Below are 24,084 nucleotides of genomic sequence, written 5' to 3'. Positions count from 1 at the left end.
TGCAGCTTTAAAATGACAGCTCACTAGTATTTTTTATAATACATTAGTGTGATTGGTTAAGGGTTATTTTGTAAAGCATAGAAAGTTTTTTGTTTTTGTTTTTTTGTTTGTTTAATAAACGTTTACAAAATAGTTTAAATGGAATATATGTGACTGCTTACAGAAATGTGCAAATGCATACTACTTTTAGAAAAAAGAAGACAAAATCACATGGAATGACATTTCAATAGAATGCATTTATAATTCGTTATTATTATATTCAAGCTTGCTCATTGTATTTAAGCTTGAAAAACACTTAAATGGAGTATTTGTTGAGTGTGTATGTTTTCGAACTTAAAAGTGTGTTATGACTATTTTATTTAACTCTGCAATTTCAATAAATATCAGAGGGATTTACATCCACTTTAAAAGTTCAATTTCAGTCTGACTAAAGTAATAATTTGTCATTCAAACAACCTGACTGCAAAATCTAACTGTATTGTGCATGTAAATGTTCTTGCTGATACTAGAGTACTGAATCTGTCAGCAGCATCACATTGGTGTTGCCTGCATTACTAGTAGTTTAATTCTCTCTTCTCTCTCACACACACATATACCTCATTCTTTTTGTGTCTACTTTTCTTTAAGGTGGTCGGAGTATTTGGGCTATAACCCCAGAGGAGAGGGACAAACATGATCAGAAGTTTGACTCCCTCTCGCCAGTGCAGGGCTTCGTTACAGGTATGTGCTTGGGAACCTTTGCTTGTGTTAAAATGCTAAACTTTTTTATATAAAGGATACATTTTATTTACAAGCTTAAATGTTACTTGCATATTCATTTATTTTCCAAAACTATTAATTTATGTGTATAGGGGAGAAGGCACGAAACTTCTTCCTTCAATCTGGGCTTCCTCAGTCTGTGCTAGCTGAGATCTGGTGAGAAATCTTGACCATGCACAATATGTTTTAAAGTAAATGTATAAAACCTCGCTTTGATGGCTTGCCTGTTTTTTTTGTGTGTGCCAGGACCCTGGCTGATATGAAAAAAGATGGTAGGATGGACCGGCTGGAGTTTTCTATAGCCATGAAGCTGATCAAGATGAAACTACAGGGACAGAATCTTCCTACAGCTCTGCCTATCATCATGAAGCAGCCACCTGTGCCAGCTCCAACCATGCCAGCAACATCTCTCGGTGCGCTGCCAAACTACACTATTACTAGCAGAGCAATGATCTGAGAGGGCATTGGGATTATAACACTCTTGCACTGTAACATAAATGAAAATCTGCATTCTTACACCGTTTATTGTTGTAATTACAGATTATTTATGTTAATCTAATTGTTATCTTTACTCAGTACCACAAAACAAAACAGGCCAAACATTTTTTTCTTCTATTACCATGACTGTCTGCAGTGACACATGAATGCTGTTCAAACATCAATATTCAGTGTTCAGCAACCTGGCCTGCATTCTATTGAGGTCATTTATGTAGAGGTCATTCAAGTCTTAAAGGCACAATAACAAAAGCCTGTTTAATGCTAAGTTATGACTGTTTTTAATTTTAGATTTAAGCAATGCTACAAGTGTAGAAAGATATTTCCCCATTTGCGGGGAAAACCTAATTCCTCATGAAAGTCCTTTTTATGACAGCAGGTGCACAGCTTGATGGCCACAAGATTCAGTTGAGTTGTAATGTGGAACAGATGGCTATAACCACGACCTTCAACGTGTACTAGAGAAACATGTCTACAACTTGTGAGATTTGAGAAGTAGCTCCTGAATTCAGTGCTTGTAAAAACTAGATTTTGCTAGAGTTAAATTAGTGAGGTCTTGCTATAAGAATGAATGGTTTGAAAACTTCTCAAGCTCTTTATTAAAGGAATGTATCACATTTTGTTGTGTTATGTCTGTTTAACGTTGTCCTTTGTGCCTTTTCAGGAATGGGAACTATGCCAAATGTACCCATGATGCCCAACATGCCCATTCTGACCCCTATACCAATGACCACTATGAGCCCCATGCCAGGCATGACTCCCATGATGGGCACAGGTCTGTCGATGCCAGTGATTCCCACCATCAGCACTCCAGCCCTGCCTAATGGACCTATTGCCATTCTACATCAGACCCCCATCTCACTCACCTCCAGTAAGAAACGCTGTAACATTTTAAAGTGTTTTTTGATCAAATAAATGCAGTTTTGGAGAACATAAGAGACTCTTACAAAAACATTAAAAAATGTAACAGGCCCCAAACTTTAGTAGTGTATATATCCATATATGGTGTGTCATTGTGAATGCTGTAAAGCCAATAACCTCTGTGAGTGTTCAGTGTGCTAAAGGTGAAATTACACTGATCTCTCTCTTTGCTCTTACTGAACTCAGCATTTATTCTGCTTCAGTGCTCCTGTGTCATGAGTCATGACTAGCTTTGCTTGTACCTATAAGAATGAGCTATATGTAGATTTACCAAGAAATTCTTAATGCATAAACAGTCTCATAATTACGACTTTGTGGCATATACTGATTTTGTTCACAAAATATTGCAGTATTTTGAATTGCATTATATATTCTTTTATTAATGGCTTGTACACTCTGTTCTGGTAGATTTTAAAAAGAGTCACAGGCTACATTTTTCTTACAGATGTGTGTGTGTGTGTGTTGTTGTTTTTTTCCCGTAGCTCTCCCGCTGTCAAGTTCATTTTCCTCTTCTCCACTGGGCTTCTCCACCATTCCAATGAACAAGACCCCATCTTTGCTGGACCTGGGCTCGAGCAGGTCAGGAACTTCCACACATGGACTTAAGTCTATTTATAATCCATTTAATGTGTATATACAACTCTCTGCACACAAAGTGACTTGTGTACTTATGTCTACAGCTCAAACTCTTCCCCCTCCTTATCGTTGGCCAGCAACTCTCCTAAGGGCGGCCCTTCTGATTGGGCCGTCCCACAGGCATCACGGCTCAAATACAGGCAGCAGTTTAACAGCCTGGACAAGCAAATGATCGGTTATCTAACAGGTATTTCTTTGTAAATTATTTTCAAAGAATCATCAAATCAATAATGGGTGAAAAAAATGGTCAGTTGTCTTACTGGTGTGCAAAGAATTGCCAAAGGGATAGTTCAGCTTCTACTAAATTACTGTAGATTCTTTTACTGATGCCTGGCTACAAAACATTTGAAATGCCACTGTGATTACTTTAATAATCTGATGAATTTACCTGATGTAGAGACTTCAGCTGAGCTGCGGTAGTAGTGCTGTAAAATGACAATCCACACCCATGTGGCTCATATGCATAGCACATGAGAGTATCACTTGCATACCTCATAACAAAGACACATCTAGAGAATTTCAGGAATGTGGAAGTGGGTAAAGCATGACTTTGTGGGGTTGTTTTCACAAGTTCATGGCATCAAGTTTAATCCCACTGCCTACATCTCAGGGGCAAGCTGTTTTGTTACACGTCATTTATGAAGATGTGTGTGAACAGTTTCTAGATGTGGCAACATGTTGGTGTTTTAAGTGGATTCCAGTGTTGTCACATTACGAATATCCATCAGCTAAACAGACCAGTTATATTAGTACTGCAACAGTATCAACTAGCTGGTTGTAAAAAAAAAAACTATAACAAAAGACAGTTTCTAAAACGGTGAATAGAAGGGATTTGTTTAAGTTAAAGGGGGATACTTCACCGCTGGAAATATTAATGTGTATTTAAATTGGGTCATGTATGTAGTAGAAATGTGAAATTATTTAGAAGTTGGTGCCTTCTAGACTGAGAAAAGACAACAACTCCCAGAATACACTTGCTTCTCTGCCCTACGAGGCCACTCCCAAGCCACGCTTACCGGTTACAGAGGGCAGTATCGGAAGAAATTATACAACTAGGCTACTAGTTGACTCGAAACTGAAAAGACGCTGTTTTATCGTAAATCTCCGTGAACAGTTAGTCCTCTCCAGCTCTGCCCGGGCTCTTCCTCCTGACCGCTGGGCGGGTCTCGCTCCTCTGCTGTAGCGGCTGCTCCGGCCCCCTCTTGTTCCTCCATCGTCCACTTTTCACCCCCACACCTTTTGTTTCAATCAGACTGAATTCATTCCGATTAGTGAATCTGAATGTAGTTTACATGAACGCTAAACAAGTGATCGGTTGATGTGCGTTTTAGCATTGCTAAGAAAATTCCCGTGTTTTCGTATCGGTCGGGATCGCGTGAAGCAGAATGCAGGACCTGCAAAGCTGGCACGTACGTGTTAGTGTCAAATAATGTAATAATGTAGGCGTAGTAAATGGCGACTGTGGAAAGCAGGAGCAGAGTCCCGGACATTTTGGGTGATCTCGAGGTCTGGTGTGCGGGGAGCAGTTGCGGATGGTGGGGAGCAGGAGGCGGCCGGAGCAGCTGCTGCAGCGGAGGAGTGAGACCTGCTTGGCAGTCGGGAGGAAGAGCCCGGGCAATCCCGGCCGGACATGTCCGGGAAAAGAGGATGTCTGGTCACCCCTACTACTCAGCTTTCTCCACAGAGCAAGAGCCTGTTAGCTTAGCTTTAGAAAAAAAAGATTTCTACTATTTTTACATTCTGTGAGTGAGATCCCACCCAATTTGGGCGGGTTGAAAACATGTGGAACTAGCTCCTACTACTGACTGTAGTTTTTAGCCTCCGATGACGCAAAATGACGATTTTTGCATCATCTGAGGATTTTTTTCAGACAGAAAATACATAAATCTCTCGTCTCAGGAGGACATGAGGGCATGAAGCATGTCATTCGAAAATACTACCAGGTTTCTACTGATACAAAGCTTAATGCTAATAGGTGAAGTATCCCTTTAAGCAGAGACGTATGTCTATGAATATGGTAATTAAGATATTCTTTCTTTAATCTTTTTTCTGCAGGTCCTCAAGTTAGAACTGCAATGGCTACAACATTGCTTACTCAGACTCAGCTAGCTGCCATCTGGTAGGTGTTTTCATTCCCCAGTATTTCCATGAAGCATTTTTTACAAATCTCACTTTAAATCATTGGAATATACACACACACACATATATATATATTTTTTTTTTTTTTGCCCTATGTTCAAGAGTTGTTGCATGCAATATAAGCATGTGACATGCACATTTTTTTACAGGCCTAATATTTTGAAAGGTGGGATTAAAAGTCCACTTTTGAAAAAGCTTTTATTGTTTTCAAATATATATATATATATTAACAGATATTGTCAGCATTTGTTTTTTTTTTTTTGTGAAAAAATCATTTAAAAGTTAACAAATTTCAGATTGTTACAGATTTATTACATGCTCTTTTGATTTAATGATATGTTTTGTGTGTGTGTTTTTTGTTGTTGTCAGGAATCTGGCTGATGTGGATAAGGATGGCAAACTGAAGGCTGATGAGTTTATTCTTGCTATGCATCTGGTAGACATGGCAAAAATGGGACAGGCGCTGCCTATGGCACTTCCTTCAGACTTGGTGCCCCCGTCACTGAGGTACCGCTGAAAGGATTGTAATCTGCTATTGGCTGAAAACTTTATTATATACAAAGCTTTGGTCATGAATGCATGAATTGCTTAAGCTGTTTTAACCATGTTCTTTCTCCATACACATATGAACCTTTAGGGGTAAGCTAGGTGACTCTCTGAATGGAACCACTCCCTCGATTTACGCAACTCTGGCTGAGGACCTCTATGAATCTGAGCCTCCACAGAAATCAAGGAACAATTGTACGGCTTTACACCACACCGTTATTACATAATACAAATATCTATGACTCGCTTCTTTTACAAAAAATCCTCCCGCTTTTGCACAACGTATTTCAAAACAGACGTCTTCTAATTAGGCACACCAATTGTATAATGTTGTTTGATTTTTGAAGGATATGCAATCAGTTAGTTTAAATTTCCTAAATATTGAATTATGCTCATTACTGGGTGTGATTTTACATCCTACTTACTTTAAGCATGTAGTAGCCCTCCCTTCCTTGCATATTATTTTGACACTTAACCCACAATAAAATGTAAAAATAGCATTATTAATTACCAAACAAAAAAGGCATAAGTGTTGTTTATAAACAGTGGAAAGTTTGTACATTCCAGTTCACTTTAATAATTTAAATGTGTGTTGTGTGTATCTAGTGACTTTTGAAGATAAGTTTAAGAAAAATATGGAGATGGGAAATGCTGAGCTGGAGAAGCGCCGACTGGCCCTGCTGGAGCAGCAGCGCAGGGAGGAGGAGAGGAGGGCACAGAAGGCCAGAGAGGAGCAAGAGAGAAGAGATAGGGAGGCACGAGAGCTGGAGCTGAAGAGGAAGAGGGAGGAGGAGCTCAGACTGGAGCGACAGAGAGAGTTGGAGAGACAGAGGGAGGAGGAGAGACTCAGAGAGCTGGAGAGGAAGGAGGTGAGGGGGTGGCCTTGTGAAAATGCGTCAGGTTCAGACCAAATGTACATTTCTCAAAATATGTTTCAGTAATCTATAGAAATAAAAAAACTGAGTTTTTACTGACCACTACTCTGTGATGGTCCTCACAGGCAGCCAAGAAGGAGCTGGAGCGTCAACAACAGATTGAGTGGGAGAAGAGGAGAAAGCAGGAGCTCCAAAACCAGAAGAGTGAGGAGCAGGAGGAGATCATCAAGCTCCGAGCCAAGAAAAGGAGTCTGGAGATGGAGCTGGAGGCTGTGGTGAGGCTTTAGGGATGAGATTTCAGCTAGACTTTAAATTTAATAACACTATTTCTACTGTGCACAATTACTTAAAGGAGAACTCCGGTGCAAAATGAACCTTTGGTCTAATTACACATTGTTACCTAGTCAACCGTTATCTGAGATTTGTTTTCATGATTATCGAATGTAAATAGTTTTATCTCTAAATACAGTTTAGCCTATAACGCTAGTATGACGCTAGTATATGGGGCATTGAGTAATGACAAATAAAAATCGCTTGTTAATACCACTAACAAGGCTCAAAATAGCCCCACACTAACACGGTAGCATAATGAGGGTCCCTACATGCAAACCGAAGCATTGAAAACTGTGAAAACTCTTTGAAAAACAGACTCTATCAATGACTCTATCAATCGATCTGCGAACCACCGATCCAAATGCGCTGGACCATATGAGATTCTACACAGTTCAGCGCATTTGGATCGGCGGTTCGTAGATCGACTGATAGAGTCTGTTTTTCAAAGATGGCTTCTGCCTATATTCACGAAGTTGACTGTATGTATAAAATATCTTCTTATTAAACTGTCTGGACACTGTCAAAGTTCTCAATGCTTCGGTTTGCATGTAGGGACCCTCATTATGCTACCGTGTTAGTGTGGGGCTATTTTGAGCCTTGTTAGTGGTATTAACAAGCGATTTTTATTTGTCATTACTCAATGTCCCATATACTAGCGTTATACTAGCGTTATAGGCTAAACTGTTTTTAGAGATAAAACTATTTACATTCGATAATCATGAAAACAAATCTCAGATAACGGTTGACTAGGTAACAATGTGTAATTAGACCAAAGGTTCATTTTGCACCGGAGTTCTCCTTTAATAATATGGAAAATGGACAGAATGCTTGATAAAGAGATTTTTGTCCCTTTTTCTTTTTAGGGCAACAAGCAGATACAAATCTCTGACAAGCTCCGAGATGCTCAAGGCAAAAAGAGAATCCATAAAAATGAGCTGGAAATTATTAACCAGAAAAGAGACTCCTGCATCATTGAAATCAACACTCTGCAGAAACAGTTAGAGGTCTGACTGCTGCATCCATACCAGCACACACTCTTCATATATTCATTAAAAATGATCTCTGTTAATTAATTTACTCTAAAATCTTTATTGTTTCTTAATATAACTACATTTTAGATGTAGGCTGCCTTAGAAGAGCATAGAGGTAATCATTACAACTTACTTTTTTTTTCTTTTTTTTGTCCACCGCCAGGAATTTAAGAGAAAGTTGGGACAGTCAACCACAGAACAGCTAAAACTCAGTGACAGACTACGCAGCCTGAGTCTCAACAACCTCCCTAGTAAGATACATTGGCCAATCATAAGAGTTTTTTCCCCCAATCATTGCTATTTAAAAATAAATAATGAATTGTGATACACGCATCTGGAATTGTGTAAGATAAAAATTACTTGCATGAATGTTGTTGAATTGTTTAAAAAAAAAACATTAACCTTGTTCCCTGTAATTATAAGAGCATCAACAATTTGTTTAAAATGGTTCTGCTGTTTTTTTCCTCCATGTTGCAGCTGCAACAGTAAAGACTTTACAGAGGAATATGGAAGAGAAGGATCTTACCTGTCGAAAGCTTAAAGAACAGCTTAATACTTTGGAGAAAGAGACTGCAGTAAAATTAGCAGACATGGATCAGTATAAGAAAGAAATCCAGGTAATCTATTACCGTAATATCACTCAGCCATGATTAACACATTCATGTGAACCAATCAGAACAGAACAAAACTGATTAAACCACAGGAGATTTTAACTTGTAAAAATATATAATTCCCCAGCTTTAGCGATTTAGCATTTCTATAGTCAGTGCTAACAGCATTTAGACTGCTACTGATGACACTAATGCGAATAACCCCTATGCTTTTGTCCCTGTGTCTTTATCACTAGCTGTAGAGCTTTTCTGTCTGTCTGTCTACTTGTCTGTCTCTCCCTGGCTTTCGCTGCAGTTTGAAGAAATGGATGACTGCATGCTTAAAGGCCTGCTCTCTTTACTGAGTTGCCTCAGCAATCTCTTCTTCCTTCTGAAGGTTGCATATCTCTTTTTCCCTCCTCCTGCTCATTCTTACTGTAGCAGCTTCACCTTTAGATCATTACTATTGGTTCTTTACTGCACGAATGATTAGGCATGTATTACAGTCAATATAAATTTCCATTTGTAATGTGTTTAACTTCCATATTGCGACTCATTTCTTAGTGAAACGGAAATAATGTGTGTTGGGTTTTTATACATCAGAATCAAACTGAATAGAAACATGTTATATGATTAACAATGTTTTCTGTCAATGTGATCTTGGTTATATTTGAAGTCATTGCAGAGGTAGAGAAATATTTTTATGAATTGTGTACATTAGGACTAGTAATATTTATTAAGTGTCCGTTTGTCATTTTAGTATCCTTGAGATACTACTAAAGATTTAGTTAATATTTTGCTCTTTTCCATTTGTTTTTATTTTTTTGTAGTAATTTTTTTTTTTTTTTTTTAATGTTTGTATAGTTTTTAGTGATGTTATTTCAGTTTTACTTTTTTAGTACATTAAAAGTTCAACTAAATGAGAATGAGAAATATTTCATTGACAACTAGCTGAAATAAGTTTCTCTCTTTTATATTTATTTTATTTTAACTAATTAGTTTTTGTAACAGAAATGTTTTTTTTATGGATTTAGTTTTAGTTTTAGGAAACAATATATATATATAACCCTGTTTTGGAGTAAATTCTGGCTTTAAAGTCAGTGTGAATCCATGTCAAATCCCCCTTGAATATTTTAATTGTAACGTACTTCTGATTGAAACAGGATATTAAAAAATTAAATTGGAAATTTGAATTGGAAAAAATTAAATTGGACCATGAAAATTAGAAATTGCATACCAGAATGGAGCCAGACATGTATGCAAGAGCCAAAATAACTATTTGGTTATTGGTTAAAATTATTTTATGGTCTAAATGACGTCAGCAAAAAGGGAATGTAATTTCCGTAAAAAAAACATCTAGTTTTTATTATAGATTATGAATACAAAAATATGAAACCTGGTACCAGTGTTAAGTTTTGATTTCATTTTAATAAAGGACTTTTTGGCTCTCTGTTACACAAATTGTGTCTGAATTGAGTTCAGTGTGTTATAATCTTGTGGTTTGTTTATCAGGATCTCCGAGAGAGCCAGAGGATGCAAGAGTCTGCTTTGGAAAAACTTCGCAACATTAAGGAAGAAAAGATTCGAGAGCTAAAGAAACGCAAGCAGGAGGAACTGGAAAAGAAGAGAAGAGAAGAGGATGAGCAAAAGTAAGAAATTATTTCCCATAGTATACTCACACTTACAGAGCCTTTTAAAAGCATTCAGGATTTCACAGGCAAAATTTATTTCCTCGTGCAGACGAATCAAACTGGAGAAGGAGCGGCAGTGGCAGGAGAAACTGCGGCGTGATGAGGAGGAGAAACAGAGGAAAATACAGGAGGAGAGAGATGCCAAACTTCGTGAGGAGGAGGAGAGGGAGAGACAAGCTCGTTTACAGGCTGCTAAAGAACAAGCGGAACGAGAGCGTAAGGCCCGGGAGGAGGAGGAAGAAAAGAGAGAACAAGAGAGACAGAGATTTGAGGAGAAAAGGAGGCAGGAGGAAGAAGAGGACCGCAGGCGGCGAGATGAAGAAAGGAGGAAACTGGAGGAGGAGAGGAGAAAACTGGAGGAAGAAAGAAAAAAACTGGAGGAGGAGAGAAGACGGCAGGAAGAATTTAGATTGGAGGATGAGGAGAGGAAGCGCGAGGAGCGGAAAAGGGCAGAGGAGGAGCGGAAGATGAAAGAGGAGGACAGACGAGAAGAGGAAAGAAGAAGGGAACGTGAGGAGGAGGAGAGGAGGCGACATCGTGCACAGGAGGCTGCCATGAGAGATGCAGAGGAGAGGAAGAGACTAGAAGAAGAGAGAAAGAGAAAAGAGGAAGACCGGAAAAGGCAGGAAGAGGAGGACAGGAGAAAGAGAAAAGAGGAAGACCGGAAAAGGCAGGAAGAGGAGGACAGGAGGCGTCGGGAGGAGGAGCAAAAGAAACAGGATGAGGAGAGGAAGAGGAAACAGCAGGAGGAAGAGGCCGCAGCTGTGAGGCTGAGAGACGAAGAACAGAACAAGAAGACCACTCTCAAATCAGACATTGTTGCTGCTCTTCTGCGTGGCCTGGAGGAGAGGAAGGGTAAGGAAAAAAAAAAGTGTACCATGAGTTTTAAAATCAACTAGCGTGACTAGTCGAGTCATCTCTGTTGTGATTGGAATGAATGTCCTTGTGATTTCAGGCAGCAAACATCCTCTTGGCACACAGCACAGAAGATCAGCAGCACTGACGACATTTAAAGCCCTCTACCCCTTCACTTCCAGAAACGATGATGAGCTCTCCTTTGAAAGCGATGACCTAATTGAGGTCAGTTTGACAAGAAAAATAAGTGCATTGGTTAAAGGGTGTGGTAAAGTGCTTGCAGGAGAGGTGTGTCTTCAGCTGCTCCTTGAATGATGTATGGTCTCAGCAGTTCGGGTGGAGGTTGCTTTGAAACTGCTTGATGTTCACAGCTTAGGAGTTCGAGTTTGTTCAGCAGGATTTGTGTTTGTTTAGGTGGATGAGAGCTTAGAGCGAGAGCAGGGCTGGCTGTACGGCAGTCGGCAAGGGAAGATGGGCTGGTTCCCTGAGAGCTATGTGGAGAAGCAAGCCAAATCTGAGGCTCCGGTCGTGGCCAAACAAGCTCTGAAGCCACAGGTCTCCATTTCCGTCAGGTGCGGTCTCCAATCTGAATACAGTACCTCACATTGTTCAAATGCTTAATTTGCTGTACACCTGTAGCACAATCATTTCTACAAACTTTTCCCAATGTACACTCACAGACAAAGTGCATGTGCCTACAGAACGATCACTGAAAACATTCACAGCTACAAACTGCATGCATTTCATATAAAAGAGGCAAAATTCATTTGTAGTTCAAGACCTGTTCACACCAAATCTGAAAGTATAAAATATAATAAAAAAAATCACAAAGCCATATTTATTTTAATTTTATGAAAAATAAAATAAAACGAATTAAAAAAAACTATCAGTTGAAATAAGGACTTTGTGTGAAATATTTTATAGAAATGCACTGTTTAATTTCTAAGTCTTGTTGAGCATGACAGTAGAACATGTGGAATTTTCTAAAACACCTTCTTCACCAGTAAACTGAGTGACGGACAGAGTGGATCTCGGCTGAACTCTGCTTTCACCCCAACCCACGCCACAGGCTCTGCCTCTTCCAACCATGGTCAGGTATGCAGGATTCCTTGAGAATGACCACGTAGTGTTTATGTAAGGTACAATTTCCTTGTAGTGGAATGGAATGACATTTTTCTGTGTGTTTTCAGGTGGTGGGGAATGTGCAAGCTCAGGCTCTGTGCTCTTGGACGGCAAAAACGGACAACCATCTCAACTTCTCCAAAAATGATGTGATCACAGTTCTGGAGCAGCAGGAGAACTGGTGGCTGGGAGAACTCAGTGGGGTTAAGGGGTGGTTCCCCAAAACCTATGTTACAGTGCTGAGCGGCAGTGACGCACAAGCAGAGTAAATACACACACCATTCTAAAGTGGTTGTGATGTTGCTATTTTTTTTTTTACATAATAGATGGGTGTGTAGCTGTGAGTGTTACGTGTACTTTGTCTGTGGGAAGTGTTAATGTGAATGTTGTTTTTAAACTTTGCATAATAAAACTCACCATAGTCGTGAGGTGCCAGTTTTTCTGCAAAGACACTAATTCAGATGTTTTCTTCGCTTTCACTGTTTGACACTTAAACACTATTTGATCATCTTGTTTGGTTCTTGATGTTTATTAATTTTTTTCCTCCATAGTCCCACTGATGGATCAGAATCAGCAGATGGGTCCAACTATGAAGGTAAGAACAAAAAAATCAAAAGAATAGCATTAATTTGAAATCGAAATTTTCTTTTGTAAAATTATAAATGTCTGTTCTGTCATTTGCTGAAAAGTATATAAAAAAAATGTTCTAACTGACCCCAAACGGTGGTGTATGTGTGCAATTATTTATCTAGTAATTCGTTTTTAACACAGCTAAATATTTCTTGTGGGCAGCCCAAAAACATTAATTTCCTGAGAGCTTGTGAGAGTGTGTGTGTGTATATTCATGTCCAGTATGTTTTGTGTCTGTTATGCCTGTGAATATGGACATATTATATATATGGACATCAGCATTGTCCTTCAGTCCTGAGTTTCTGTGAACCATGTTTGTATGTTGATCCCGTCATCAGAATACGTGGCGCTGTACACTTACGAGAGCCCCGAGCCTGGAGACCTGACCTTCACTGAGGGAGACACCGTCCTGGTATCAGAGAGAGAAGGGGAGTGGTGGAGAGGCAGCATCGGAGACAGATCAGGAGTCTTCCCCTCAAATTACGTCAAGCCAAAGGAGACTGATGTAATTTAATCTTTATATAATTTAATCTTTATACTGGCATTTATACATGTTGTTTGTTGTGATAGAACTTTTATTTGATTTTCTCATTAGACTTCTAGTCTCTCTGGTAAACCTGGAATGCTGTTGAAGAAACCAGGTGAGTAACAGTGTAACGTTCTATGACAGCATTAAAATCATATAGTAATTAATTTATAGTGATCTAAACCTACAGCCTGCTATTTTGTTTGTAGAAGTGGCCCAGGTGACCACTGCACACGCTGCTGCAGGAGCAGAGCAGTTAAATCTTTCTCCAGGCCAGCTCATCCTCATCCTCACCAAGAACCCCTCCGGCTGGTGGCTCGGGGAACTGCAGGTGAGTGAGCTGTTTGTGCACAAAGACTTTAAATGAGTCATTTTCCACACTTTTGTAGCATCCCCCCCGCACTTACGTTAATCAAGATACTAAAAACACAGTTTAACAACTAAAATCACAACTACAATGTATTTCCATGATATGTCCCCAACTGGATAATTGTCATTTTTTTCCCCATGTATTTTGCAAACAAAATAATAAAACAATCACTTTTTGCCTCTTCAGGCCAGGGGGAAGAAGCGTCAGAAGGGCTGGTTCCCTGCTTCGCATGTCAAGCTCCTGGGCTCAAACAGTGGCAAATCTACACCTGCATCTGCTGCTAGTGAGAAACAGCACAAATATCCAGGGTTGATTTATTTCTCTGTGCATCTCTCCTTATGGCTCTCTCTGTCCTTCCTCTCTCTAGTCGGCCAAGTCATCGCTATATACGACTACACCGCAGCGAACGAGGACGAGCTAAGCTTCTCGAAGTGTCAAATTATCAATGTGCTGGACAAAAGCGATCCTGACTGGTGGAAAGGAGAACTCAATGGGGTCACAGGCTTGATTCCTACCAACTATGTGAAATTGACCACCTCAGATTCCGACCCCAGTCAGCAGTGTAAGTAGAGACCCATAAACAGATTTAACTTTGGTTCTGTTTTTGAATTATTGTGCAAGCTTTTGATTGCCATTACGTTTCTTTTGAAAGTTAATTTGGGTTCAGATTATTACAAATATATATATTGTTGCGTATTTATGACAGTGTATTACAGTTTTATTTTATTTTTATTACAATTACATTTTTAACCATAACCACTTTATAATTTAGTGTAATTATCAGCACCTAGTAGTGTTATTTTATAGTGCCTTTTTGGTTCATTTTATTTTTGGGGGTTATAGTAAAAAAGTATTTTTTTCCAGTCATTTACAGGTGGACATGTAGTATCTAATTTTAGACTTTTCTTTTCCCTTCTCCAAAATTAGCTACATTCATTTGTCACACATTCTTTTTCCCCTTCCACTTTTTTCTTCTCATTTGTGTCCTTCTCTGTAGGGTGGTAACACCTTTCCCTCCCTTCGCCCATGAGAGACCCACTATCCCTCTCACAGTGGAGGTGGTCCCGCTGAAACCACCATTTACTCACCCAATCACCCTCCTTTATCTCTCCTTATCCATCTCATTTGTGTTAAACTAAAACAAGGTTTCTCATTCAATTGACTGGTAATCTGGACCGATCCTAACCTAATTAGTAAGGGATAGTGAGTCTTTCTGTGGTGTTCATTTTTTGAATTTTCTTAAATTATGCTTTTAGAGTTTCTTATGTGTGGCAGCTTAATTTATAAGATGAGAATTCACAGTAAAACTGTTGCACCTTAGTCATTTTAAGGGATATTACATTTTGAAGGGATCTTACAAAATGTGGAACTGCCTCTGTAGGTCATCGCAATCACATTTATGTTACACTTTGTTTGCATACGTTTCTGGTTATTATACATCTTTTACCTTAGTATTATTGATCTCTGGCTATTGAAGGCACTTTGACATTTTAGAGAACAAAGACCTGTCACTTTTTTGAGGCAGTTTCACTTTGAATCTTTTGCTTCAATTTTATTTGTATTTAGTTTGTTTGAAATCAATGTAAAAACTAAGACAACTTGTATTACTGTCTGTGGTGTATTTAGTATTATAGTTTATAGTTATGCTGCTGCTGCTGCTGCTATTTTAAGCACAATGATTTCGCCTTAGGTGGTATTGTTACATATTTACTGCGTTTTATGCCTTGTTTGTGCATGAATCGCTTCTGTATAAACAGATTTGTTAATATTATACAGGAAGCTATGCAAGTAGTTGTGAAACTGTGGACGAATGTTTGCCTTAATATCATTTTATTGGATGTTGTTAATAATTATTCAAATATCTCTCATACTTTGGGTCTTGTACATATTTGATTTGAAGAAATCTAGACATTAAAGTCTTTTGGAAAAAATAAACGTCGTCCCTTTTTAATTTTTGTAATATAAGAGTTCAGTGCCAATGTAAAAAAAAAAAAAAAAACTTCCAGATACACATAAAAAAAAAACATAGCCCATAAATATTCCAAAGTTTATGTCACCATGAAAGCAAAAAAGACAATTTATGGAATAGTGCACTGTTTATTATAAATTATTTTTCTGTGCACATCATTATTATTCTGATTATTTAATTAATGTGCCCTTTGACTGTAATCTTTAATCAAAATAACTTCCTCTTGCAATATCTCTTCTCCTCTCTGATGATGTGAGGGCATGACAACCTGTCACTCACATTAGATCACAGCAATAGCAAACCACAACCATTCAATGATCCAATCGATGGAAAAATCAAGTCCTGCCCTACATTTTTCTTGTTCTAGAAGCCATTTCACTCAGATATGCGTCACAATAGGGAAGAAATGACTAACACAACTTCCATTTTATGTACACTTAAATAAATTATCAACAAATTAAAAGTTTTAAGTAAACATAAAATAAACTGGCTATATTATCTCATATGAAACCTCCATGAATTTCTGTGGACTTACTGACAGAATTAATCTTGCTAATCTTCACTGTCATGTAATTATGATAATCCTGCTGTTGTATTATGGGTGTAAACAGAATGAATAATCCTGCATGCTTGCAATATTCATCACAGTAAATGAGCAGGTTTACTAAGAACAGCTCAAGAGAATGAGCGATCATTCAGGGGGTAAACTGCTGTTTTTGCGGCTATGGGATGTGAATGATGAAGACGCCATGGATGGTCAAACGGACAGACCACCAGCAGGTAAGGATTCACTCGGGAGCAGTTTGGAGTGTCATAATAATACACTGCGGCTGACATTATTCTTCTTGGTTTGGAGTGTGTTTGGAGTTAGACTTTTGAAGGATCTCATGGAGCCTCCAATTTGTGTGTGTTTTGTTGTGTTTATGAGCTTCAAGTGTCTGGGTGAGTTCACCTGTACGGTTTTCTTGTAGGGTGCGCTGACCAGACCACTTGGGATTCAACGAGCCCGCAGGAGAGGAAACGGCAAGGTTACATCCATGAGCTCATTGAAACTGAGGAGAAATACATAGAAGACCTACAGCTGGTCCTAGAGGTACACAATCACCTATTTTACATTCACATTTTATCCAAAGTAATTTCGAAATGTAAAAAAAGCAATTTACCAAAAAGGCACCGACAGGTTTCGTCTGTGCCGCAATATCAAAAAGAGTAAACCAAAATGATGCAAAGCTTTTTTTAACAAATATTATATTTAAAAAAAAAATTTGTTTTATTAAGGAAAACTATATTTGTTTATTTATTTTATGTATTAATTAAATTATTATGAATAATATTAATAATTTTCTGCAGTTCATGGTCTTTCATTATGACTTAAAAAAAACAAGTAGTGTAATAAAGTATAATAATTAATAATAGTGTTATAAAATGGTATACAAGAATTAGGTTTATTAATTATTTTAAATTATTCAATAAGAATTATTTAAATACATTTCTTTTTATGACTGCAAAAGCACTCGACAGGGCTTTTTTTGTGTCATATTTGATTTAATTAGTTTATGTTTTTTATTTTTTTTGGATGATAAAATTATATTTACTTCCTTGTTCTTACTTTCTTGTCTCTTTTAAGGTCTTCCACAAGCCCATGTCTGAATCAGGCCGTCTCACTGAGGCTGAAATGAACATGATATTTGTCAACTGGAGGGAGCTTATCCAGTGCAGCTCCAAGATGCACAAGTATGTGAGGTTAACTTGAAAATATTTTTTCTTTTTCCAGTGTGCAGCGTATATCATGCATGATGTGTGTATTTGCAGGGCCCTGAAGGCTAGGAAAAATAGCGGAGGAGACAAAATGCCTGTTCACATGATCGGGGACATCCTGGCCTCTGAGCTGTCACACATGCAGGCCTACATCCGCTTCTGCAGCTGCCAGCTGAATGGTGCCGCGCTGCTCCAACAGAGAACCGACCAGGAGCCAGACTTCAAAACTTTCCTGAAGGTAGCCACACCTACTTCACTTGCAACGGCAAAAAAAAATTCTAATTTTAAAATATACATTAAATATCCCAAAAAGCTTAATTTAAAAACTTAATTTAGATTTCCCAGAGGTTATTATTCCAACTTAATAAAACCTCAATTTGAGTATTTGGTTAAAAAAAAAACCCTAGTCAAATCTCACTATTTAATATTTTTTTCAGAAAATTGCAACAGACTACCGTTGTAAAGGAATGCCTTTGTCCAGCTTTTTACTCAAACCTATGCAACGAATCACTCGCTACCCTCTCCATATTAAAAATGTGAGTACTATGAAAATAATGTTTTATTCTCTCATCTTAGATATTGATAGTGAAAGCGAATGATTAGTGTGTTTTTAACCAATACGTGTTTGTATTTGTGTGTCCAGATGTTGGAAAGTACTCCAGACACTCATGTGGACTATATGCAGCTGCTAGAGGCTTTGGAGAAGGCAGAGCTGCTGTGCTCTCAGGTGAACGAGGGCGTCAGGGAGAAGGAGAACTCCGAAAGGCTGGAGTGGATCCAATCCCATGTGCAGTGTGAAAGCATCATAGAGGTCAGAAAGCACGCCGTTTAGTCATGTGACATTTGAAATCTTTTTTTTTTCCTGATACAAGAAGTCTCTGATGATTAAAACATGCATTTCAAGATCGATCATAGGCTGATGTCTGAATATACACTACCGTACAAAAGTTTGGGGTCGGTCAGATTTTCTCTATAGGATGTCTCTAATGCTCAGCAAGGCTGATTTTCTTTGTACAGTACAAAAAGTAATATTGTGAAATATTACTTCTACAGTATTTCAAATACATTTCAAAACATACTAAAACAGAAAACAGTTAATTTATTCCTCTTAACTTTCAGGAGCCGTTACTCCGGTCTTCTGTGTCACATGATGCGTCAGAAATAATTATAATATGCTGATTTAATATTTATTATTATTAATGTTGAAAACAGTTCTGCTACTTAATATTTAAGTATAGTATTCAATTAAATAAAATTATTAAATAAAATTAAATGTTTGTAACATTGTAAATCTTTTTACCCTCACTTTGAATCATTTTATAATCATTCTTTCTGAATAAATAATTTCTTTGAAAAAAAAATAATAATCTTACTGACCCCAGACCTTTGAATGGTAGTGGAAAATATTATGAGGGCTGATTGGCTATACTTTGGCTTAGATTTTCATATGCTTTGAAGGTAGAAGTAGATTTCTTACTTTTCTGTTACGTCACTTGTCTAGAATATGACCTTCAACTCTCTAACCAACTGCCTGGGTCCTCGTAAATTGCTGCACAGCGGGAAGGTGTTTAAAACCAAGAGCAATAAGGAGTTATACGCCTTTCTGTTCAACGACTTTCTGCTATTTACTCAAGCTGTCAGGCAGTTCACTTCCTCAGGAACGGACAAGCTCTTCAGCCCCAAATCCAACACCCAGTACAAGATATACAAGACGGTAGGGTTCCACTCCTCCCTATAGAGTAGTATTCTTTTTATTGTCACACTCTACAACCCACTCAAAGCGGACTTGTGACCCACTTTTGGGTTGCAACCCACCATTTGAGAAACACTGGTTTAATGTGTATATTTGTGTTCCCAGCCTGTGTTCCTCAATGAAGTTCTGGTGAAGCTTCCGTCAGATCCGTCCAGTGATGAGCCCGTCTTCCACATTTCCCACATAGATCGCGTGTACACACTGAAGACCGAGAACATTAACGAGAGGTCAGTTTCAGCGATCACTCTATTTATCAGCCTTATCAGCAAGCCACTATTTACTGCATACATGGGATGTTTTATGAACCTTTCATGGAATGTTGTTATCGGCACACTGTACAAGAAGGGGGGGGACAGCTGCCTATCTCGCTACTGAAATTACACTGCACGAGTAACTGACAGAATTGAAATGCAAATTATTGGATCTGCTTCTAGGAAACGATACATGCATATATAGTTTTCATTATGCCACAAAATGTTTAACATCTGCCTAATATCCTGCTAGGACTGCATGGGTTCAGAAGATCAAAACAGCATCAGAAGGATTCCTTGAGACGGAGAAGAAAAAACGGGAAAAGGCCTATCAGTGTAAAAACTATTTATAGGAACATTAAATATGACTACTCGCTTACTAACACAACCGTCCAAAGGTTTGGGTAAAGTAATGTTTTTTTAAGGAAATAAATACTAGCAAATGATGCAATAAATTGATCAAAATTGACAGTAAGACGTTTGTAATGTTACAGAAGATTTCTATTTTATGCTGTTCTTTGACCTTCCTATTCATCCTGTAAATAAGGTTTCATGGTTTCCACAAAAATATTTTGCTGCACATTTGTTTTGAGTATTGATGATGATAATAATAAGAAATGTTTCGTGAGGACCAAATCAGCGTATTTCTGTTGGAAAGTAATGGCTGCTGAAAATTCAGTTTTGCCTTCACAAGAATAAATTACATTTTAAGATATAATAATAGAAATGTTATTTTAAATTATATTATTATTATTATGTAATAAATAAATATTATTTCACAAGATTACGGATTACTTTAGATTACTTTTTTTTTTGTTCTTCAAATAAATGAAATAAATCAAATAAATGCAGCCTTGGTGAGCATGAGACTTCTTTCAAAAACACTAAAGAAACCTCACTGACCTCAAATTTTTTGAACGGTAGTGTATATCATGGTCTTTAAAATGTAAACAATAATTACAACTGGTTGCCCAAGTTCATGTTTTTATACTTTTTTTTACAGCTCGATCAATGAAGGCAAGTGGAATTGGTCGCCTGCTTGTCACCATCTTGGAGGCAACGGAGCTAAAATCCTCCAAACCAAATGGTGATTTCATAAAAATATATAAATATATATATATGCATTAATGTTCCATAACATCTTATAGTATATTAATAATTTTTGTATTTGTTTTTTTGTTTTTTTTAGGAAAGAGTAATTCATATTGTGAAGTGACTATGGGTTCTCAGGGTTTCACTTCCCGAACAATCAATGACACTTCCAACCCCAAGTGGAACTTCAATTGTCAGTTTCACATTAAAGATCTGTATCAAGATGTCCTTTGCATTACGATATATGAGAGGGAGCAATTTTTACCAGATGGTCAGTATAAAAATAGCGAGTATAAGACTGTTTCTTAAATTATATCATTTAATTAGTCTTAAATGGATCTCTCTTAATATTACACTTTCCCTAAACTGTCATTGTTCCATTTCTCTTTCTCCCTCTATAGAATTCTTAGGTCGCACTGAGGTTCCTGTAGCCACTATTAAGAAAGAGCTTGAGAATAAAGGTCCGTCCACCAGGAGGCTGCTGCTTCACGAAGTTCCCACAGGAGAGGTTTGGGTTCGGCTTGACCTGCAGCTGTTTGACCACAAAACCCCCAAATGACGGGAGAAAATAACCCTTCAAAACGGCATTTCAAGCACATCGTCTCGCCACTAACTCGAGATCTGCAAGACTGACCTTTGCCTTAAGATGTTCTCTACTTCTGTGGAACATACTAATGAATACGTGATGATGGGGAAGACAAGTTAGCCTTCACAACTTTGCCAAGTTTAGCATTTTATCAAGTGACATAGGAATGAAAAGGAAAATTTGGGGATTTTTTTGTTTTGTTTGCTTTATTGCCCGAATAATAATTTACCACTGGATGCAGAGATATCTCAGGACCTATATTTTGCTTCAAATATACTGTCTTTTATTGCTGTATTGAAAGCTATATTTGTTATAATCGTAATTTGCTTTGATCTGAAGTTAATGAGAACATTTTTTAACTTGAATTTTCTCATCAGGAACACTTAACCAGGTGGTGTTATTATCTGTCTGCCTTACCTGCCAATTCTTCCATTAAACTTCACCGTTATAGAATTAATTTGCACCAGAAAATGTATCCTCTTTAAAATCTTATAACAGCTTATTTGTCTGTATAACTTATTTTGCAGAGCTTACTAGTTTTTAATTTACGAAGGTACAAATGAGGTGATTAACAAGGGATGATTGGTTAAAGTTCTAATAACTGTTGATTTTTGTGTGCTTGACTGAGTTTTATTTATGTTAATTTATGCGTCTTGAACTATCTGCACATTTTACGCTGCCCAGTATATCTGGATTGCCATAAAGCATTCAGATAAGGTCTTAATATTGTATATTTTTGTTGAGTTGAAGTAGTATGAATGTTCTCTCAAGAGATTGAGTCCCTGAGTTTGTCTTTTAGGTTTATTTGTTTTAGTTTTAACTATACATGTAATAAAGTTTGTTGAATATTCTGCAAATGTTTTTTTCCCCACTCCGTTTTTCCCTTTTCTCTTTCTAGGTTTTGTTCTTCATTGTAGCCAAGTATTCGTTTTGGAGGGGAAAAGCTCTAGTATTGTATTGTACAAAAGGCCTCTAAGCACAAATATGCAAAAAAAAAAAAATCAGGTTTGAGATGCAAATAAAAATCATTTAAAATGTTGTAAAGCATACTGGGTGATTGTGTACAAAACAGATGAAATATTTTATCAATTTTAAGAGCATTTAGTTTATTTTTGACTTATAAAAAAATACATATTCAAACGCCCACTTATGAATATTAATTAGGGATGGTGAATGTTTCTTGGTAACCTTGGAGCTTCTGTTCGTATGAGTCAGAGTCAGACGGTTGTTAAGGGCGACCTAACTGCTGAGTTTTCGACATATATCTAACACACATTTCGAGTGCTGTTGATGTCATTTAAATATGAACCCATTTCCAAAGTTATTAGAAGAGGGTCTCATTAACACGAAACATGTAGAGAGTGCAGTGATACTTGTGGCTAAAACAGGCGACGTAACGGCTGCGTCCAATTTTACAGTAAGTTTACTGCAACTGGTCTTGGCATTCCTTACAGATAAACATGTTATTTTAAGTTGTAACGGTTCTATATTTGTTCAGGACAAATTGTCCATTTAGTTGAATCAGTTTAATGTCTTCAAACAGGTCTGTCCAGAACAAACACAGATGTTGATAGACTCGTTCAAACACTTGGATGTAACGAGGCAGAGAGGACTCAACTTCAGGAACAAGTTCTACACCTGCGTGCGTGCTGACAAACACTCGATATATACAAAATGTGTAAGTAACACACTCTATAACTTATGTTTAATTAAACCTGCTCAAAATATACAAGACAAGTAGGCTATACATTTAAAATAACACATTGCTGTCTCCGGATAACGTAACAACGAACGTTGTTTCACAATTATTTTTACCCTAAAAAAACAAACATAAAAGTAACCTTTAAAGGAATTAAAAAGAGGTATGTAACGTTATCATTTTATATAAAAAATAAAATATATAAAACAACTATAAATACTTTTTGTTATAGGCTACTGGTTGGAAGTTTATTCAGATCCTGTTTGTAATCAATAATAGAAGTGGTCTAAATATTAAAACATATCTTCTGTGGAAGTCTCAGGACCAAAACATTTTCGTCCAATCATTGCATTCGGTCTGAATACTGTCCTGTCAACATGTATTCCCATGCCTCCGCCCATACTTCTGCTCAGGCAGACAAACAGCAGCCGCCTTTTACAGTTCCGCCTGAGGCTACGTCTACATTAAACCGGATAGGCTACATTTGAAAATGGTGTTTTCATTTCAAAAAGATTTCTTATCCACACTGCGCATGCGTAAAGCTCCCTGGGATGATACAGACAGAACAAGACAATCAAGTTCTCATGTTATTCCTCTGGCAGGATTATGCAAAATTATTATTTAGCAAAATATCTCACCATTCACTGATGCGTCCAGGTCGCACTCAGTCAACGTCATATGTTTGGTCTAAAAAAACGCAACTGCTGTCATGTTTTGCCGCAGGAGAGCAATTGCGAGTACATTTGTGATATGAAGAGGGTACAAAGTAACATATCTTTAGCAGCAGCGTGAAAGTGAATAGCTCATTACAGGCACAATAGCGGTATAAACACATCTATCGGTTCAATATGCGTCACATGACTAAAACATGCGTCATTGTTTTCAAATGCCTGTTTTAACAGTCCACGCTAAAACTCGAAAATAGCGCTGCCGTTTTTCAAATTTATCCACTTGGGAAAGCTTTTTCCAAAAGCTCAGTTTTCAATAAGCTTGTACTGCGTTCACGCCATGTTGTAAGCAAAATGAAGAGATGGCAACCCGTGACGTTTTGCCTGGAACTGTTCACGGCCTCAGACTGCTCGCATGTCTTTTGAGGCATGGCTTTTGGGAGCGCTCTGAAGAAAGGGTAGATAGAAGAATATGATGCTTTCAAAGTTAGCTTGCTATTGCTAGCTTCTCCGAAATTACCTACCCTACCTTTAATGAATCCAGAGAGAAAAAAACATGCATATGTTATTGAGTTGACCCATAAGTGCAGATGAATTGTATATAACCACATCATCACTTTTTAATTTACCGGTACTGATTTTTCTTTATTGTCTTTGTTTAGGAAGGACATGGCCTGATATTGGTGAGAACTGCACTGTATGTGATTGTTGCCACGTACTCACAGAGCATGTATCCAAGTATCTGTGTGGAAGCAGTTGAGAAACTAGGTAAGCTAAAATTCCATCCAA

The 24,084-nt window shown here is 37.7% G+C and overlaps 2 protein-coding genes across 8 annotated transcripts in view; both read left to right on the top strand.

Annotated features, from left to right (window-relative positions):
* itsn2b (intersectin 2b) overlaps positions 1-21,967 on the top strand; it is a 34,252-nt gene extending 12,285 nt beyond the window's left edge. For 2 of the 5 annotated variants that reach the window (XM_079633956.1, XM_079633957.1), the window contains exons 3-39: positions 628-720; positions 852-915; positions 1,006-1,172; positions 1,919-2,125; positions 2,658-2,754; positions 2,856-2,998; positions 4,867-4,930; positions 5,320-5,457; positions 5,588-5,691; positions 6,103-6,365; positions 6,497-6,646; positions 7,568-7,708; positions 7,899-7,986; positions 8,213-8,352; positions 9,838-9,974; positions 10,066-10,871; positions 10,972-11,096; positions 11,286-11,443; positions 11,876-11,966; positions 12,062-12,258; positions 12,545-12,588; positions 12,962-13,128; positions 13,219-13,264; positions 13,359-13,480; positions 13,706-13,802; positions 13,887-14,081; positions 16,460-16,581; positions 17,116-17,222; positions 17,301-17,484; positions 17,684-17,782; positions 17,890-18,057; positions 18,748-18,960; positions 19,105-19,226; positions 19,504-19,586; positions 20,254-20,337; positions 20,440-20,613; positions 20,744-21,967. In XM_079633956.1, the coding sequence (XP_079490082.1) occupies positions 628-720; positions 852-915; positions 1,006-1,172; positions 1,919-2,125; positions 2,658-2,754; positions 2,856-2,998; positions 4,867-4,930; positions 5,320-5,457; positions 5,588-5,691; positions 6,103-6,365; positions 6,497-6,646; positions 7,568-7,708; positions 7,899-7,986; positions 8,213-8,352; positions 9,838-9,974; positions 10,066-10,871; positions 10,972-11,096; positions 11,286-11,443; positions 11,876-11,966; positions 12,062-12,258; positions 12,545-12,588; positions 12,962-13,128; positions 13,219-13,264; positions 13,359-13,480; positions 13,706-13,802; positions 13,887-14,081; positions 16,460-16,581; positions 17,116-17,222; positions 17,301-17,484; positions 17,684-17,782; positions 17,890-18,057; positions 18,748-18,960; positions 19,105-19,226; positions 19,504-19,586; positions 20,254-20,337; positions 20,440-20,613; positions 20,744-20,901 (5,558 nt within the window). In that variant the 3' untranslated portion in view covers positions 20,902-21,967. The remainder of the gene's footprint in view (positions 1-627; positions 721-851; positions 916-1,005; positions 1,173-1,918; positions 2,126-2,657; positions 2,755-2,855; positions 2,999-4,866; positions 4,931-5,319; positions 5,458-5,587; positions 5,692-6,102; positions 6,366-6,496; positions 6,647-7,567; positions 7,709-7,898; positions 7,987-8,212; positions 8,353-9,837; positions 9,975-10,065; positions 10,872-10,971; positions 11,097-11,285; positions 11,444-11,875; positions 11,967-12,061; positions 12,259-12,544; positions 12,589-12,961; positions 13,129-13,218; positions 13,265-13,358; positions 13,481-13,705; positions 13,803-13,886; positions 14,082-16,459; positions 16,582-17,115; positions 17,223-17,300; positions 17,485-17,683; positions 17,783-17,889; positions 18,058-18,747; positions 18,961-19,104; positions 19,227-19,503; positions 19,587-20,253; positions 20,338-20,439; positions 20,614-20,743) is intronic. The other 3 variants (XM_079633958.1, XM_079633960.1, XM_079633959.1) reach the window with 3 other exon arrangements.
* Positions 21,968-22,145: 178 nt separating this feature from the next.
* Positions 22,146-24,084, top strand: part of pfn4 (profilin family member 4) — a 31,149-nt gene continuing 29,210 nt past the window's right edge. For all 3 annotated transcript variants that reach the window (XR_013799944.1, XR_013799945.1, XM_079632428.1), the window contains exons 1-3: positions 22,146-22,345; positions 22,472-22,606; positions 23,958-24,063. Coding sequence is in view for 1 of the 3 variants with exons in the window: in XM_079632428.1 (XP_079488554.1) it covers positions 22,232-22,345; positions 22,472-22,606; positions 23,958-24,063 (355 nt within the window). In the remaining 2 variants the exon portion in view is untranslated. The remainder of the gene's footprint in view (positions 22,346-22,471; positions 22,607-23,957; positions 24,064-24,084) is intronic.

The sequence above is a fragment of the Phoxinus phoxinus genome, assembly GCF_949152265.1.
Source record: "Phoxinus phoxinus genome assembly, chromosome: 13".
In the NCBI taxonomy this organism is placed as follows: Eukaryota; Metazoa; Chordata; class Actinopteri; order Cypriniformes; family Leuciscidae; genus Phoxinus; species Phoxinus phoxinus.
The sequence above is the reverse complement of the archived record's forward strand: the minus strand, read 5'-3'. Positions and strand labels throughout refer to the sequence as shown.